The sequence below is a fragment of the Schistocerca gregaria genome, chromosome X (assembly GCF_023897955.1).
Source record: "Schistocerca gregaria isolate iqSchGreg1 chromosome X, iqSchGreg1.2, whole genome shotgun sequence".
NCBI classification, from domain to species: Eukaryota; Metazoa; Arthropoda; class Insecta; order Orthoptera; family Acrididae; genus Schistocerca; species Schistocerca gregaria.
The window spans coordinates 764,397,243-764,414,385 of record NC_064931.1 but is presented as its reverse complement, the minus strand read 5'-3'; the positions used below and the strand labels follow the sequence as shown (position 1 = coordinate 764,414,385).

The window sequence follows — 17,143 nt, the reverse complement described above, 5'->3', positions numbered from 1 at the left end:
AAATGAGTTTTTTTTTCATAAAGACATCAGTACTACATACAACACTATTGGTTTACCCAATGACTAAGAAACCCAGCAACCAGAATTGTATTTCTTATTTCACAAACTGCCACTTTTAATATCTTTCTATAGTAGTCCACACATACACATTTAGGTTCTCTATATTTTCCCTAAATCAATTAAGACGAATGCCAGAATGGTTCATTTTAAAGGGGTAAGACTAATATTTTTACCATGTTTTGCTACATGAACTTGTATTCTGTCTCTTATGATGTAATCATTGATAAGACATAAAAACATAATTGATGTACCTTCACTCATTACATGCACAGTTTCAGAGATCGTGCATTCATATGGTCCACAAGCCCACCTGTGTTGGACCCCTGGTGTGCACTGAGAAGCCACCAAAGAAACAGTATTATTTAAGTGATGGCAAATGAGTTCTGAGCTTGTTCTGTAACCTGTATTACTGTTATCCAGTCAATGTGTTTAGTGGTATGCATAATATGTACTTCATTGTTTCTCTATAATGTATTACATTCCATAAATCACATTCGTTCTTGCCACAGTAAACTTGATGATAAGTGAGGGTTATGTCTTCTCTACGTGATAATGTCAGCGCCAAGTCACCAGATGAATTTCTCATTGGAAGAAATACTCCAACATATCACTGCCAGCAGCAAGCTTTCATGGGGACAACAGCAGGCTCTTGCCACTGCTCTAAATCAAGTGGCATCTGCATGTTCTAGGCAGATCAGTGCAGCCACTGCCCTTTCCAGCACATGGTGTATCAGTTGAAAATTGGAACTTCTACAAAATATTGTTACACCAACATTTCCAGGTTTTATGTACGTACTATGCAACCTGTGTAGGGCTTTCTTTCGTTCCTGGCTTTCACCGTGCATTTATCAGTTGTTATGCGAACTTGTGCCTTTGCAAGAACCAGCCAGCTTATCATTTTATGATATGTGCAAGCTTCTGTCGACCTACTACTGTGACATAACGCATGTCACTGCAACACATGTAGAATTTTATCACTGTCAAAAACACCCAAACAAATAGCCTGGGCTGCATGATTTCACAAGTTGAGCCAATGTTGTAAATTTGTCACTAGAACCCATCATGAATCCTATGCTGATTGCATGGTGTGTGCTGTTATTATTCATCTGTTCTCAGATAGGGAAGTCTGCAAAAAAGCACTTCATTGGAGAATCCAACAATTACGTATGTACTCAATAAAGCACAGTCATTTGAAATGTCACAGGCCACAGGCAATCAGATTGCTGTGTGGAGAGTATTGGAAGTTGCTCAGTCAACCCCTGTTAGGCATTCTGCAAGTGTTCAGGGTGATGGGGAAGCTGTTGTAGCAGTACAACTTTGGACTCAGTGTTGCATGGCGCAATGTTGGTTACAGCCACAGCAGCAACAGAATATATCACAGCAGCAGCCACTTGCCTCTCTTCCATCTTGCCCATACTGCTTCATCCAACACAAGTATCCTGCACGCCCTTAGTGTTGGGCAGTTTGAAAAAAGTGTCAAAAGAAAGGACACATTGCATCAGTGTGTAACTCCTCTTCGAACATGGTGGACACAGTAGTACCGATGGACATAAACTGTATCTCCACAATGACTGTTTCCCTGAATAAGTTGTTTACTGACTTACGTGTGTTTAATAGACCACTAACAATGCAATTGGGCACAGGAGCTGCTGTGACTTTAATAAATGCATAAATGTGCGTGGTCTTGGGCTCCCCTCCCCTCACACAGGTTTCACGGAAGTTGGTTAGCTACAATAAACAGAAGATTCTGATCCTAGGTCAGTTCTCCACTCCTGTCTCTTACAAGTCTGTTGTTTGCTCTCTCACCTTCCTTGTTGCCAATTGTTCCCATACAACAGATGTTTGGGTTACATGCATTTAACACTTTCGTATCAGCAACTGGGGTCCCTCTGCTCTGTGTTTTCCTCTCTGGTTTCCCCTGGGCTTTGTTTTGCTACTGGTTTTCAGGCCCATGTTACCATGAGAGTCTGCCCGCACTAATCTTTTTCAGGCGCGACATGTGCCTGTCAGGTTGTATGACTCTGTCAAGGCTGATTTAGACAGTTTAACATCCCTTGATGCCATTTGGCCTATTTCTTCCTGTGAACGGGCTACACCACTGGTCATTTTTAAGAAACTGATGCGTAAGTTCCACCACACTTCAGTGTCACGATTAATGCACAGTTCATGATAGATAACATACACTTTGCCTCACCCTGACAAGTTGCTTGCAAAATTGTCAGGTTGCCACTACTTTTCCAAGACTGATATCTTGGAAGCATACCTCCAGCTCCCCTTGGATGATACCATTACACAACTTCCCATTGTCAATACACCTTTCGGCTTATACCAATATCAGTGCTTGCTTTTTGGTGTTGCTAGTGTACCTGCAATTTTTCAACATTTTTTGGAACAGCTGACAGCCTCTGTACATGACTGCATCAATTGAAGGTATCACCATTTCAGGTTCTTCTACCAAAGAGCACCTTACCAATCTCTGATTGTTGTTTTCTGTTTTGCAGTTTGTGGGTCTCAAGTGCAATCTTGCCAAATCTCAATTTTTTCAGATGTCAATTGAGTATCTAGGTTTTGAGGTTTCTTACATGGGGTCAAGTCCTTGCTTGACTATTTAACACAAGTGTTGCTTTGCCATAGCTGACCTCTGTTAAGGAACTACAGGCATTTCTAGGTAAAGTTACATACTAGCATAAGTTTTTACTGGACACATCTACTGTTGCTCATCCCCTGTAGGAGCTTTTGCATAAAAATATACCTTTTTTCTGGTCACAAACTTGTGGCTGTGCATTTGCTTTGCTTGATTCTAAACTTGATCTGCCCCATATCTGGCCAATTTTTAGCTGGGTCAGCATCTCTTGTTGGCAACAGATGCCTGTCAGCATGGTCTTGGCATGTTGTTGGCGAATAAGTATACGGATGGGTCTGAATGACCCACTGCTTATGCTTATAAGACTTTAACTCCACTCAGCAGCAGCGTTCTCAGACTGAAAATGAGACTTCAGCATATGTGTTCAGCCTCAAGAAATTTTACATCTTCTTGTATGGTCCTAAGTTCCATTCAGTCACAGATCACAAGCTGTTGGTTGCTCTTTTTACCCTTCGGCTTCTGTGCTTTTGCAGTGGTGGGTTCTCTTCCTCTCCTGTTATCATTTTCAGATCCATTATTGGGCAACAATGCAACACGCGATCGCTAATGCCTTATCTCGACTTCTGATTGTGCAAGACCCAGCACTGAATCAGGATGAGTTGCTTTGTTTTTATTTAGAGGTCACCTCCTGGCACACTCTTGTGAGCCACGAAAGAAACAGTATTACTTAAGCAATTGCAAACAAGTGCTCAGTATATTCTGTAACCGTATTACTTTTGTCCAGTCAATGTGTTCAGTGCTATGCACAACATGTACTTCACTGCATCTTATGTATCTCTCTATAAAGTACTGCATTCCATAAATTGTGTTTGATCTTGCTTTTTCTTTATACATACTCCCAGCTGGAAGATTGCTGATTAAAAAGATCTTAGAAATTATTCTTTTCCTATACACTCACTAACTTCTAAAACTTCACCTTGCCATTATTGAGATGCAGGTTCTCTATCTGTGAGTAAGACTTTCATTTCAGTCAGCTCATTTATTGTCCACATATTTTCAGAGCATTTACCACAATTTAACCACTGATTCTAGATGGTATTTTAAGTTTCTTTCTAAGATCCAAATCTGTACTTTTTCAACACACTATGGCTATTTATTGATATTGCCACTGATATACAGGTTGATTCTATTCTCTGATGACATAGTTTCCCATGCCAACCACAAAGGCATCCCATGTATTATGTCAGTGACACTTCATTATGTTAACTGACAAACACAACATTTGGAGTTTTAAAAGTGATAGATAGAAAATCTAGTGTCTGATTTTTGTTTATACCTCACAGTGCTGAGAATTGTTGCTACAGGGCCGCTGACAGTACATCATTTGTAGCATGTGCTACACGTCCTATGGCATGCAAGACTATCGTATTTGTCATTTCATCAGTATGCCGCTCAACAATACAGGCTGACAGATTGTAGTCATCTTACTATCATCTAACACAACTTTAGTCATACTGCAGGACAATTGAAGCATGACTCATCTGAAAAAATGCTATACCAGCATCAGATGCCATTTTTGTCTCAGGAATGTGAATTTCTTGGGCAATGGAAGCTGGCACAATGTCATGTTTGCCTCTAGTCCAGTCCCAAGGAGGCAGCATCAAACTGTCAAATTCAGACATGTTGAAACCAATTGCAGTTATCTAATGTTAAGACAACACTGTGAATGAAGCTGTACAGTCCATCAAAGTCATTCAGACAAACTGCAGTCATCCCCTGCTGTAGCTATGCTGCAAGACCCAATATGCTCTTGTCACAATTTACACTTTTTCTATGGAAATTGGCTCCACATGTGCAGCACTGTTATAACAACACACCTGGTACTTGATGAAAAGTTGTCATGTCATAACCATAATCAAATCCAAATCTGGAAGTGGGGTTGTCAACGAAGTGCAACACTTAGCATTGTATTATGAACACCAACATACAGATAGCAGATAACTGACCTCCCAGATGGTGAGTACTGTTATTTATACACACATTGAATATTCCATTATACACAAACATTACAAATTTTGAGAACGTTTCAGAAATGATAAATACTAAATAACAAATAATTGCTGGTGTAAAGTATTAAATTTTCCAATAGTCCCACTTTCTGTATAGGCTTAAAAATGTCTACTGGGCTGTATCTCACTGGTCAGTGCTTGGCGTTATGGTGCTCTCAGTTCTTCTCATGGGTGTCCAGGGGCCATTTGTGAGCCAAGTGCCTCGCTTCTTTGGTCTTGGTTCAAAAATGGTTCAAATGGCTCTGAGCACTATGGGACTTAACAGCTGTGGTCATCAGTTGCCTAGAACTTAGAACTACTTAAACCTAACTAACCTAAGGACATCACACACATCCATGTCTGAGACAGGATTTGAACCTGCGACCACAGCAGCTGGTTGGTTCCCGACTAAAGTGCCTAGAGCCACTCGGCCACCATGGGTGACTTTGTTCTTGGTGATGAGATGTTTCATGTAGGCATCCTGAGTATTGTCTAGTTGAAATAGGAGCAGAATATCCATTGTTGTTTTGGTCTTGTGACTGTGGAGAAAAACAAAACTGTGTGAAACTCGTAGTTTCTTGCTTTGCGGTGTTGTATTCCATTGTCATTACGGGCAGCACAGTATCTGAGTCTCTCTGTTGTACAATATGAATGTAGTGGTCAAAATCTTATTAAAGTATCCTGTGAGGTCATTCGTCTGTGGGCAGATGTTATTCTGTGGGTGATTTTGTAACATAAAATTCCCTCTGATACTAGTCTCAATAGGAAAACTTTTCAACAATCAGAGATCACTACTCAGGTTGCTCCATGCTTCAAAATAATGCCCTGTACAAGGAATCTTATAATTTCTGGAACTTTGCAGCTGGTACACACTGGTGACAGTGTAGTGCTTGGTGTGATTGGTGCATATTATTATCCAGAAATTCCCACTTACTAATGTCAGGAACTTCCCCAAGAGGTTGATTCAAAACTGGTGAAATGGTGCTGCTCCACACAGAACTAGTAGCACATGCACAGGAGGTAATTGCAGTATGTGTTTTTGTCACTGGCATACCTTCTATTGGCTTACATGGGCCTAACAGATCAGTAAGTATCTGCCCAGTGATACCTGCACCTAATTCTGTCTAGATTCTTCACAAATACATTGGACTCGCATTTGGAAAGAGGTTCAAACCCACATCTGGCCATCCTGATTTAGGTTTCCCATGATTTTCCTAAATCACTTCAGGCAAATGCTGGGATGGTTCCTTTGAAAAGGCACAGCCAACTTCCTTCCCCATCCTTCCCTAATCTGATGAGACCGATGATCTCGTTCTTTGGTCTCCTCCCATGAATCAACCAACCAAACACAAATCCCAGGTGATCACATGTTCAAAACTTCAGGATAACTGGCCATAGCTGAGCTTGAATGAGAAGCTACCATTTTTGCCCCATTGGTGCATACTTCTTCTCATACAATATTCTGTTTATTAACTGGAAGTCTCCTTTGGCCAGATCCTCCTTCTTCAAGATTTCTATGATATGCAGCAATCCTGGATATTCTCTCAGTTTAGCAGCAATGCCATTTAATGCAGTGGTGACAGATTTTATCCACTCTGGTGAGTTCTGCCAAAGGAGTCCTTGAAAGACTGTCAACATCCTTGTGTGTCCATATTTGCATGCCATATTCCTGAAGCCTCAGTGTACATCTCGCCAGTCAACCCGACAGATCCCTTAGGACAGTCAGTCAGGATAGAGAATGATAATCCACCATAGTGTCAAATGGTTTGCCAAATGCATATATAGTCAGAACTTGTTGAGGGCCCTGAAAACTGTAAGGCACTCATTCTCCGCTTTAGAGCAGTTGTTTTTGGAGAGTAATCTGGAAGCATAAGCTATCACGTTTTCAGCATTTCCTGAACTTGTATGAGAACTGCACCTACCCCTTAACATATAATGTAAATTGAAGGGGAACAACAGAGAAAGGAAAGGGAAGGAACTAATGATATCAGGTGCATTGGGACTTTGTGTAGAATCAGCGGCAATGTATGAAAATGTGTGCCAGACTGGGACTTCAACCCAGGATCTCCTGCTTACTTGGCAGTTGTGTTAACCACTGCACCACTCAGAGACGGCGTTTACTCCAAATGTGTGGACTATCTCACCACACTCCCTGGCTGACTACATTCACACATACCACCATCTACTTGCAGTCCCTGTCCATAACCCACATGCTTACTAATTTTAGATTAGCACCAGTGGTCAAACTTAAATTTGCATCCACAATTAAGGTTTTGGATTCATTGTCCATCAATTATATGAATGCATGGTGTTGATTCATTTGGACATGTCCAAAAGGACAGACACTGCACATTCAGGTCATATATATAACAGCTGGTGTCAGTGTGAAGTTCTGTCTGGTATTCTCCTCACACAGTGCTAGGATAGTATGGAAATACATCCAACCAAGAGGAACGTGTATTGCAAGAATAACTATCAATGACAGAACACTGTTCTTCAAATTTGTTGTTGTAGTAGAATCTAGTCATAATGTTATTCTCAGATGGAACCTCTTGCAAACACCACAAGCAGTCATAGACTGTGGAACATCAGAGCTCCACGTTATTCCAACAAGCATACATAACAAAGATTCCATTGAATAGTTGTTTGCTGTTGATGATGTTGTCATCCCACCATCATCAATGAGATAAAGTCCTGTTGTCACTCTAGATGCTCAGTTAAACTGCAAAACTTTTCTTGATTGCAAAAAGCTACTCAGGTTCACATAAGACATCTACAAACCAGTGACAGTCATAAGCAATCATGCTCTGTTACCACTATAGATAAAGCAGTGGAGGAAGTTACTATTGAACTGCTAATAGGATCTTGCCTGACTGAACATTGAGTGTTAATGGTTCTGCAACAATTTTCAGCTGGCTTCAGATCTGGAGTGGAGAAAAAACAGACCAAGGGACCAGTAGTAAAACACCATATCAATACTAGAGATCATCCACCAATTAGCTCTCATATAGAATGTCACTGGCTGAATGATGCATAATTTGTGAGGAAGTGACATCACTGAACCCTCGATGAGCTCTTGGTCCTCTCCAGTGGTCCTTGTAAAGCAGAAGGATGGCACATGGTATTTCTGCATTGACTAATGAAGACAGCAATATCATGAAAAAAAAAGATATCTACCCACTGCTATGCACTGATGACACCCTAACATACTTTATAGGAGCATAGTATTCCTCAGCTATGGACATGCAGACAGGCCACAGGCCAGCACGAAAAGACTGCCTTCTTAACTCCTCATGGCCTCTATGAGTTTGAAGCAGGAATGAGTAGGATCATTACTTACAAGTTAGTGGTGCAAAGGGCTCAGGCTCTAGGACATGGTGATGGTAATTGGCAGAAAACATGTCTGCACAATGATATATTTATTCATGGAAAAGGAATACACACTCAGTTAACAATGATTCCTAATAATGAAAGTCTGTGCTCTCACAATTGTGTGAATGCAGTAATGGGCATTGCACAATAGAAGTGCTCAAACACTATTCCCAGAGGGGGTACACTCCTCAATGATCAAGCACTTTCATCAATCATGTAACTGTGGAAAAGACAAGGGACGTGTGAGTGGACAAAATTGGTAACTATCACCCTGACCTGCAGGGTGTCATGTACTTCATGGTTATAATGTAATGACATGCACAAATGGACTGTGCTATCTAAATAAGCCTGTACTTGTTGTTGGGAGCTCACATTAAGCTCGACCCACATGGCCCATGGCAAGCAGAATTGGATGCCTGGAGACATGCTACACTGGTCTGTGCTCAGCTCATATTGGTCTCTGCTTTCCTTGTGTGCACCTGTTTGCATTGCACCATTGTGAAAATTTTGCCCAATGGTAAATACACAGGTGTGCCAGCACATGCCGATAGCTTGGGCTGGTTGCAACTATGGCTCATGCATTTCTAAGCACAGCTGCCACTAGTTCATAGTTATTCCATTTGGACTAGTAATGCTCCAGCTAGCTTCAAATGTCTTATCAACAACTTGCTTCGAAACCATAAATGGACAACATGACTTTGCTACATCTATCATGTCACAGAACACAGTTTCCTTCAGCCGCCAATTAAAAAGCATTTGACATGACAGGAAAAGAAGCCCAGGAGTTGACTAGATTCCAAACATATTAGCCATTGTTGATGACATTTATGGTATTTCCTGAAGTCTTGGTGACTGTCATCCATGAAGGATTTTTAATTTTCATGAATTAGGCAGCTAGGTAAATGGTTGGTACCTCAACAGGGAATGGTTACAGTATATTGTGGAGTGACCTTGTCCAGGGTATGATGATGGGTTTCATCCCATAGGTCAAGTATAACCATCTGCAGTTGAGTGACATAAATACAACTATTGTGATGGTTGACACCTGGTAATGTAGTAGTCATCAAACACTTGAGGGTTTTTAATGTTGTCTTTATTTTGGCCTGGAATTTGCCCCACTTGTTCTTGAACCACTGGTGGGCTGTGCCAATCCAAGTAGAACTATGCATCTACCAAAAACATCATATAATCCCATCTTTTGTATTTGGTGACTCAGTCAAATCCTTTCAGCCATTTTGATGAGTCCTGACCAGGGTCTTTAGAAAACATTGATACATGCCCGATGTGCAGCTTGCTTGTTGCTGTTTTGGAATCCATTGGTCCCTTGAATATGCGGAGTTTGGAAATGATGTACTGCTTGTATTCTAGTTTCTGTCTGTGCAGGTGTCCACTTTTACATTTTCTAATTGTAGCCACAGTGATGTAAATGTTTTGAAGTACCTGGAATCTGCACAAAACAGTGTCATGTAGTAACAATAACAAAGTCCAAATCTGAAAGCAAGGTCATCAGCGAAGTACAACACTTAGCACTGAAAGGACATTTATTATGGACACAAACTTACAGATAGAAGAGAACTGACTTTCTGGGCAGAGATTAGTATGAAAGCGTGTTTATTATGAAAACCAATGAACAGATAGAAGTGAGCTAACTTCCTGAAAAGAGCATGTAGCTTTTTTATACAAACACTGAATCTTTCAGAATGTACAAACATTACAAACACAAGAAATTTTGAAAACCTTCCAGAAATGATAAATAATGAATGAACAAATAATTTCTGGTGGTTGGGTTTCAAATGTTGAGCCACAACATGCCAGCCAGTGACAGTAGCCACTACACCACATTGCATGCAGCACAACTCGTGGCAACATCATAGTGACATAAACCCACTTACCAGAAACCAGTCAGTCACCCCTGTTCCAACTGGTATTCTGCTATTTAATGTCAGCAAGACATAATGGCATTTGCTTTCACATTTCCACTTAGTCTAACTACTCTTCACACAGTGAGCATGTAACACAAAAAGAGGATACTTTTTGGGCCCTGTGACTGTCATTTCTCTGTAATCTTAATTATTACTGATACAGTGTTCTACACATTAAGACACTTTTCCTGGGAGTTTTAATTCATATAAGCATTGATGTAATTTTATTTGCATGTAAAGAGCTTTTGTGGTATGTATTGTTCCATGAATCTGTCTATGCAGCTCTGTTGATAATAGCCCCTTCACTTATTTTTCAGTCCACAATCAGGACAATGCATCCACTCATTTGGTAAAGAATTGTCAAACAATGTGATCAGAATGTTCAGTTGAAATTAAACTAAAACTGTATGAATGACATTTTGTATACACAGATTTTTATGCCTCAAATTTTCCAGCAATAAGGTGCAGTGGATATGTATTTAAATGTCACAGCTCAGTACCTCTCTGTAGATATTCTGTTCATTTGTTGAGCCAGTGCCATGTTGAAATGCTGCACTTCTTTTAGCCTATGAGAGCCTATCATTGATGGTTCATCATTTGTTGCTGTTGTTTTTCCAAACAGTAACAACACCAGAATTATTGGCAAATGAGAACCTTGGTTGGAGTGAGGTTGATCTGAATGCCTATTGAGGTCTAAAAATAATAAAGGGATTATGAAGTTTCTACAGAGTTAGAGTGAGGCTCTGACATGAGTAAGACATGTCAGAATGGTTCTAATTTCAAGGTCTTGCTGAATGAATATGCTGAGATGATTTCTCTCTCTTGCAATGTTAAATAGTCAGGCTATTAATGAATGTGTTCTAAGACAATGAAACCTTCTCCATGTTGGTGTCTGTATAAAATGAGACTTACACGGTATCATAGTCTATTTTGTACCTGTACTTTATCCAAGCTAGACATTGGCACTGTCTCCTGTGAGTAAATGCAGTCCTACTTACATCTTCAGGATGGAATTCTGTGTATTCATGAGGGACATTAAATATTCTGAATGTTCCTTCTGAATCAGCAACTCCAAATATGTTGTCATGGTTTATTGGACTCTGGTATATTCCTGAAACATAACAGGTATTTAATGATAAAGAATTCTCTGCATATAATGAGGAAAGATGCATAAGGCAGGCACTGGTGTAAATGATTTATGTTTCAAATGTAATAATGGGAAGTTCTGATAGAATGTAAATAATTCTGAAGTTAAGATAACACCTCACCAAAGAGCAGAGGCGCTGTGTCACCAATTGGTATATGAACAAGACTAGGTATATAAACAAGGCTAGCTTTCAGATAAATAATTTTTTGAGATAGAGCAACCAAATGCCCCTCCCCCCCTCCCCCCTGCCCCTCCCTTCCCCCACACATACATCTGTATGATTACATTGTGCAGGCTGAAAATGCTGTCCTAGCACAATGTAGCCACACAGGTGTGTGTGTGTGTGTGTGTGTGTGTGTGTGTGTAAAAAGGTTTTGTCCTTTGTGCAAATGCTAGTGAAATTTCCAGACTTTCTTATGTGCCTTGTGATGACTCAGTGCCTCTGCTATTTGATGAGTTGTTACTTTTACTCCTAAATAATTAATGTTACAGTTATATAAGGAAACAAGTTTAGGAATAGAGAAACACTGACAGAAGTAAGAGCATAGGAACTAGTCTACCCAATTTTTGATTGGAAATTATAATTATTTCTTTTAATGTTCTCCCTCAATATCTCTTGTGGGGATGCTACCACATTACCATCCTCACTACTAATCTTTGATTTAATTTGATCTCAGATATAACCTTCTGAAACAGAAAACATTTGTGCTGTTGTCAGCAGGATGAAAGGTTTTTATTAAGAGTTTCTCATGTTTTGGATTTTAGTTTTTAGTCATCATAATAATTGTTCTCACATGAAAAATGACCTGATGTTACAGCAGTGTATTCAATATTTGCTTCAGGAAAGAATTTCCACTACGTTTTGGTACAATGATGGCAGAATGTGTTTACATTCTTCTTCAAGCACTGTCAGTACTGGTAGTATCTGTCAGGTTTTGGAAAATATATAGAGGTGGAGCCTCTCCATGCCCACACTGGCATGATGGCCTACTGCCATCTCTACATAAGGGTTAGCGCTCACTAAAGTGAGGTCTCCCAGGATGTGGGTGCAGCAATATTTGCGTATTGTAAAGTTCAGCCAGATAGTAGGGGATTCTATCATTAATTTATTTCGAAAGGTTAATTTCATTCTCTCTGGAGCAATAGCGGGCAGCTTCGGGTGCCTGGAATTTTCTTGACCCTAGGTTTGGCAACAGCAAGTCAGCACCTGGGTGGGCAATCTCGATCACACGCCTCTCTCGTGTGCTGACGAGGTAACGCAGCCTAGGCAATGCTGACCAGGCCATGCTTCGCTCCGTATGTTTCTCGGATTCTTACCAATGAGGGCAGAAGAAGCCATGCAGCCATGCTGGATGTACCCCGCTGCCCGTCAGTAAGGCTCTCTCTGCTGCGAAGGTTCAATGGGAATTATGCATCTCCTACCACTACGCTCTGGCTCACCCTCGCTTCCGTAGGCCTGACTCATGTTGCCCATTGGAATGCATTTGCTGCCAATAAATGGCCTCTTAACTAAAATTGTCCTAATGGTTTATTTCTGCCCACTGTCTTCTGTTCTGGTGATCTTGTACAGTATGTCTGGTTAAGGTTAAACATTGATACACACTCCTATGGACATAGATTGGGTCAAAAATTGAACAAAGTGTAGCAGTTTGAAGGGTAGAAGGGAAAAAAGTGCCACGGCAAGTGCCAAGGGAAAAAAACCCCTGTGATAGGGTCAGGTAGTAAGAGCAGTAGTGGAATCTTGCTGACTGTCACAGGTCATGCAAGCATGGGTTAAGTAAATAGTGGGTATCATGCAAGCTGATACTATGTCAAGTCATGTGTTCATCATCAGAGATGAGTCCGTTACAATGGGGCAGCACGGTGTACCACGGTGTAAGCTGTGAGAGCCCCCTGCTGCGTCAGTGGTGACTGGGTGTGGAGGAAGACCTAGATCATCCAGTGGAGTCTGGTAGGTGAGCGTTGCAGTCAATCAATCGGAATGTACAGTCGTATAGTGGCACCACTCATCTTTCATTGGCTGTGCAGACATGCTCAGTGAGGGCCACGGTTGACTCTCCTCTGTGTAGAGGATGATGTAGCCAATATCCTTGAGCGTCCTGATCGCCATGGTAGCCCACTTATCATAGTAGAGCTGCTCGGAGCCAATGGCTTTTGGTGTTCTTGCAGTGGCACCCATGTTCTTCTTTGGTGTGGGTCCATCGTGCTGTGTTTTTCTGCTGGATGCTTCATGAGGGGAGTGGTGGCAGGTATGATCCCTTCTCCTGAGGTGTCCGCACTGATGTGGGCCAGATGTGAGCACAATTGTTGCAGTTGGCTGCATGCCTCCTCTGTCTCTGCAGTCAGGGTGGCCTTAAGAGCTGCCCTTTCTGCATCTATGGCAGGTTTGAAGGCTGCAATCGCCTCCTCTGTCATGGCCACCAGCATGGCATGTATCTCTTGCACTTGTGGTGCCTGCTGTGCCACCACCAGCAGCCAGTTCCCCATTCCACTCTGAATGGTGTGGTATTCTGGCCACCTGTGGGCAGTGGGAGCTGTTTTCTCCCCTCTCGGTTGCATGTCTGTTTGGCGACACTTACAGTGCCATCCTTGTTTCTTCTTGGTTTGTGCCTTATCTCCAGCACAGCCATCACTGGCAAAGACTGGGCAGGCATGGCAGTTTGCCACAAGTGGCCTACCACAGTGAGCACAAGTTGGTGCCTCATCTCGTTATCTGTCACAGGCGCAAGTGTTGTACACGCTGGCACACTTGACACACCACACATGAATTTCAGCAGTACTTAGCCACATGCCTCTCTACTTGGCACCTGAAGCACTGGGGCTCAGGGAACATGCCTTGACAGAGGGCTTCGACAGTCACAGGAAAGCCTAAGAGCTTCATTATCCCAAAGATGTTGCTGTCATCAGTCGCAGTTTCCACTACAATGATGTACAGCAGCAATTGCTTCTTATTCATCCAATTGTGCAATTTTGCAGTTGCACATCAGAATCTGGCACTTAAGAGCTCCTCTTGGACTGTCTTCTCATCGCATATTCAAGGCAGCCCCCTGATCAGGGTCTTAGGTTGCTTCTCACACAGTTTTAGCATGGTCATCTTCTCAACAGTAGTTGGATCTATGATGTGGGCGGTCACAGCACTCTTCAGTGCATGGAGGTCAGCTATGCTCGTTGCCTGCAGCTGAATGATAGCAACTGAGTCAAGGGACTCTATACTCACTTCTTCCTTGCAGCAGGTGGCTATAATATCATACATCGCTGCCCATGACACTCTACTGCACTGAATGTGTAGAGGGGGGACAGGTGGATGACAATTGTTGCACTTCTGTTCCACATTCCTCATGGGTTGCGGTGTCGAAAGCTTCTTCTCAGTGTTTGTCTTCTTCATCTGGCCATTTCTGCCCATACTGGGTGCAAGAACACAACTGCACATGACAATTTGCTTTGCATCATGCTACATTCTGAGCACAGCTTTGCAGCTCCTCTTCTGTCCAAGATCAGGTAGCGCACTCCATTACTGATTTACACACTTCTGCTGCTTGAGTGCAACTCCAAGTTTTGGACAATTGCAACCAGTATTTAACTAATGCTCTAGTTCATCGCAAAGATATTTGGTGGGATTCAAGTCAGGGCTTTGTGCAGGTCAGTCCAGCAAATCGATTTGATTTTCTTTGAACTACAACAAAACAGTCCTCAGTTTGTGGACTTGGGTGTTATTATACTGACAAGGGGATCACATGGCAATCGGATTTTTGTAATTTTTTATATTTTCAGTGTGTGAAGTTCAGAACTCAAATATACCTCTCCTAAAGCAGTTTGAGACAACTCTAAAAATTCTTGAGAAAATCAACTTTGAGTTTTCCAGTCATGTTTAATACACTAAAATAAGGTACATATTTTTTGATGAACAGTATGCCTCCTAGATAGTGTGTTTGGTCAGCCTGTGGGGGATCTGTGTTTGATTCCAGGTGAAATCAAGTTTTTAAACAAAGGTGTGTGTTCTATGAGTACATCCATGAAGCATAGAATACATAAAGTGCACAGGAGTGGTACTGTAGTTGATAGATTGAGTTATGTTTCAGTTATTAATTTTTTGTATTTTCCTTTCAGTTCAAATACCTATCTGTTTAACATATAAAATTAATTAAATATATCCTAATTAACAAATGTGATTGTCATTTTTGTGGTAAAATGCTCATCTGCTTATTTCTAATTATATATTGTACACAAAAATCCAGTTTTCATTGCAAAATTCTTAGTTACTAATCCATAAAATCTATAAAAAGTTTTAATCAAGATTGTGTAATTTAAAACAATTTCAAAATAAATTTTTTCCTATGTTTTTTGCATTTTGCATTTCATGTAAATGGTCACAAATTATGCACCTTTGTTTAAAAATATGATTCCACCAGAATTCGGACCCAGGCCCATTCTCATCAGCTGAGCACTCAACCACATTATCACACTACTTGGTGAAAGACCACCACCTTAGTTTAGCATATTAAAAATGGTCAGAGAATTTCAAAGTCAATTTCTTCAAGTATTTTTGGTAGTTGGATCAAACTGCTTTTGGAGGGGCTATTTGAGTTCTGAATTTCATGTGCCATCTGTACAAAAAATTAACAAAAATCCAGTTGCCACATGGTCCCCTTGTGAAGCAGAGAAAAGAGCCAGCTCCAGCACTGTTACAGTATGGCAAGCATGCTATAGTCTGAAATGTTCTTGTAAACACCTGTGTTCATTTTGCCAATGACTGTAATTTGTAGCTTGGTTCCAAAACAGATCAGACTATTATTCCAGATCCACTAAATTTCACTGCTGTCACAACACATGTTTGGATAAATACTATTTGCTAGGCATCTTCCAGATGCACACATACCCTTCTGAAGGATAGTCAGAGTTCAATACTCAATATATTTTTAGGTATTAGATATGAAGCACAGACTCATAATGTAAAAGAATGTGATAGGAAATAAGCAGTGGTAAAGTTTTACAAATAATCCCAGCATTTGCTTCAAGTAATTTAGGGAAATGACTGAAAAACTAAATCAGGATAGCTGGATAGATATTAGAACCATACCAGTATTCTTCAAAAATGTAAGTTGAGTGTCTTTGTCATTGCACAATCTCATTAAGTGTGCATCTAATTAAGATCAACTTTAAGCACTGTGATTTATCATGTCATAAAACTGTTTTCCACTCTGCATATGAATGAAAATATTGTTTGCACTAATCCACATAGTATTGTACATACATTCTTATTATCAGTGGTTTCAGGCTACCTGTACAATCATGAAAACTCAGTGCCTCAAGTGCCTGCCGGTTATGATTTTTCAACATTTTTGTAACTGTTTTTTGGCAATCAAATAAGTCTGTGACAAATTGCAATACCCTTCTTTGTATACACATGATGTCTTCTGTTAGTCCGACCTGTTATAGGTCCCATAAACTTGAACAGTATTCAAGTACTGGTATGGGCCATGCAAGTATTTTACATGCAGTCCCTTTTGTAAAAAAAATGGCAGTGTTCCAGTACTATCATCCTACCAACGGAGTGGTACCAAGGTGATCCTGTGCCCTCGCAGAATTGCCAATGCTGTGCCCCCATGAAGCTACACTTCTGTAATTTTCCCACATAAGTTTAATTATTTTTATAATTGAAAAATATCATTTAATTGAACTACATTTATATAAAATATTCCACACAACAAATTGAAGGTATCTTTGTAGTCAATAAACAAAAAATTAAAATGAAATGGTATTGTATTGTTTATGGAGCTACTGTACATGGGTTTTATTATGATGTACGATAGCAAACCAATATAAGAATCCTGCTAGATGATGCCATCGCACAACTTGGTGGAGTAAAGTATACCAACAAATGGTTAGCAATTTCCCAGCATGTACATTCACCAACGGGAATGAAGCCAGATTCATTGTGCTGTGTCAACAAAAGAATCTGAAAATTATGTTGACCTCCCTGAGGAAAAATTTTCAAAAGCAAAAGACCTTA

At 40.7% G+C, this 17,143-nt stretch overlaps 1 protein-coding gene across 1 annotated transcript in view; it reads right to left on the bottom strand.

The window, feature by feature from the left end:
• The window catches only part of LOC126298308 (dynein axonemal intermediate chain 3-like), a 311,679-nt gene that overhangs the window by 43,232 nt on the left and 251,304 nt on the right, over positions 1-17,143 (bottom strand). The window contains exon 15 of the mRNA XM_049989604.1: positions 10,985-11,097. Coding sequence (XP_049845561.1) covers positions 10,985-11,097 — 113 coding nt within the window. The remainder of the gene's footprint in view (positions 1-10,984; positions 11,098-17,143) is intronic.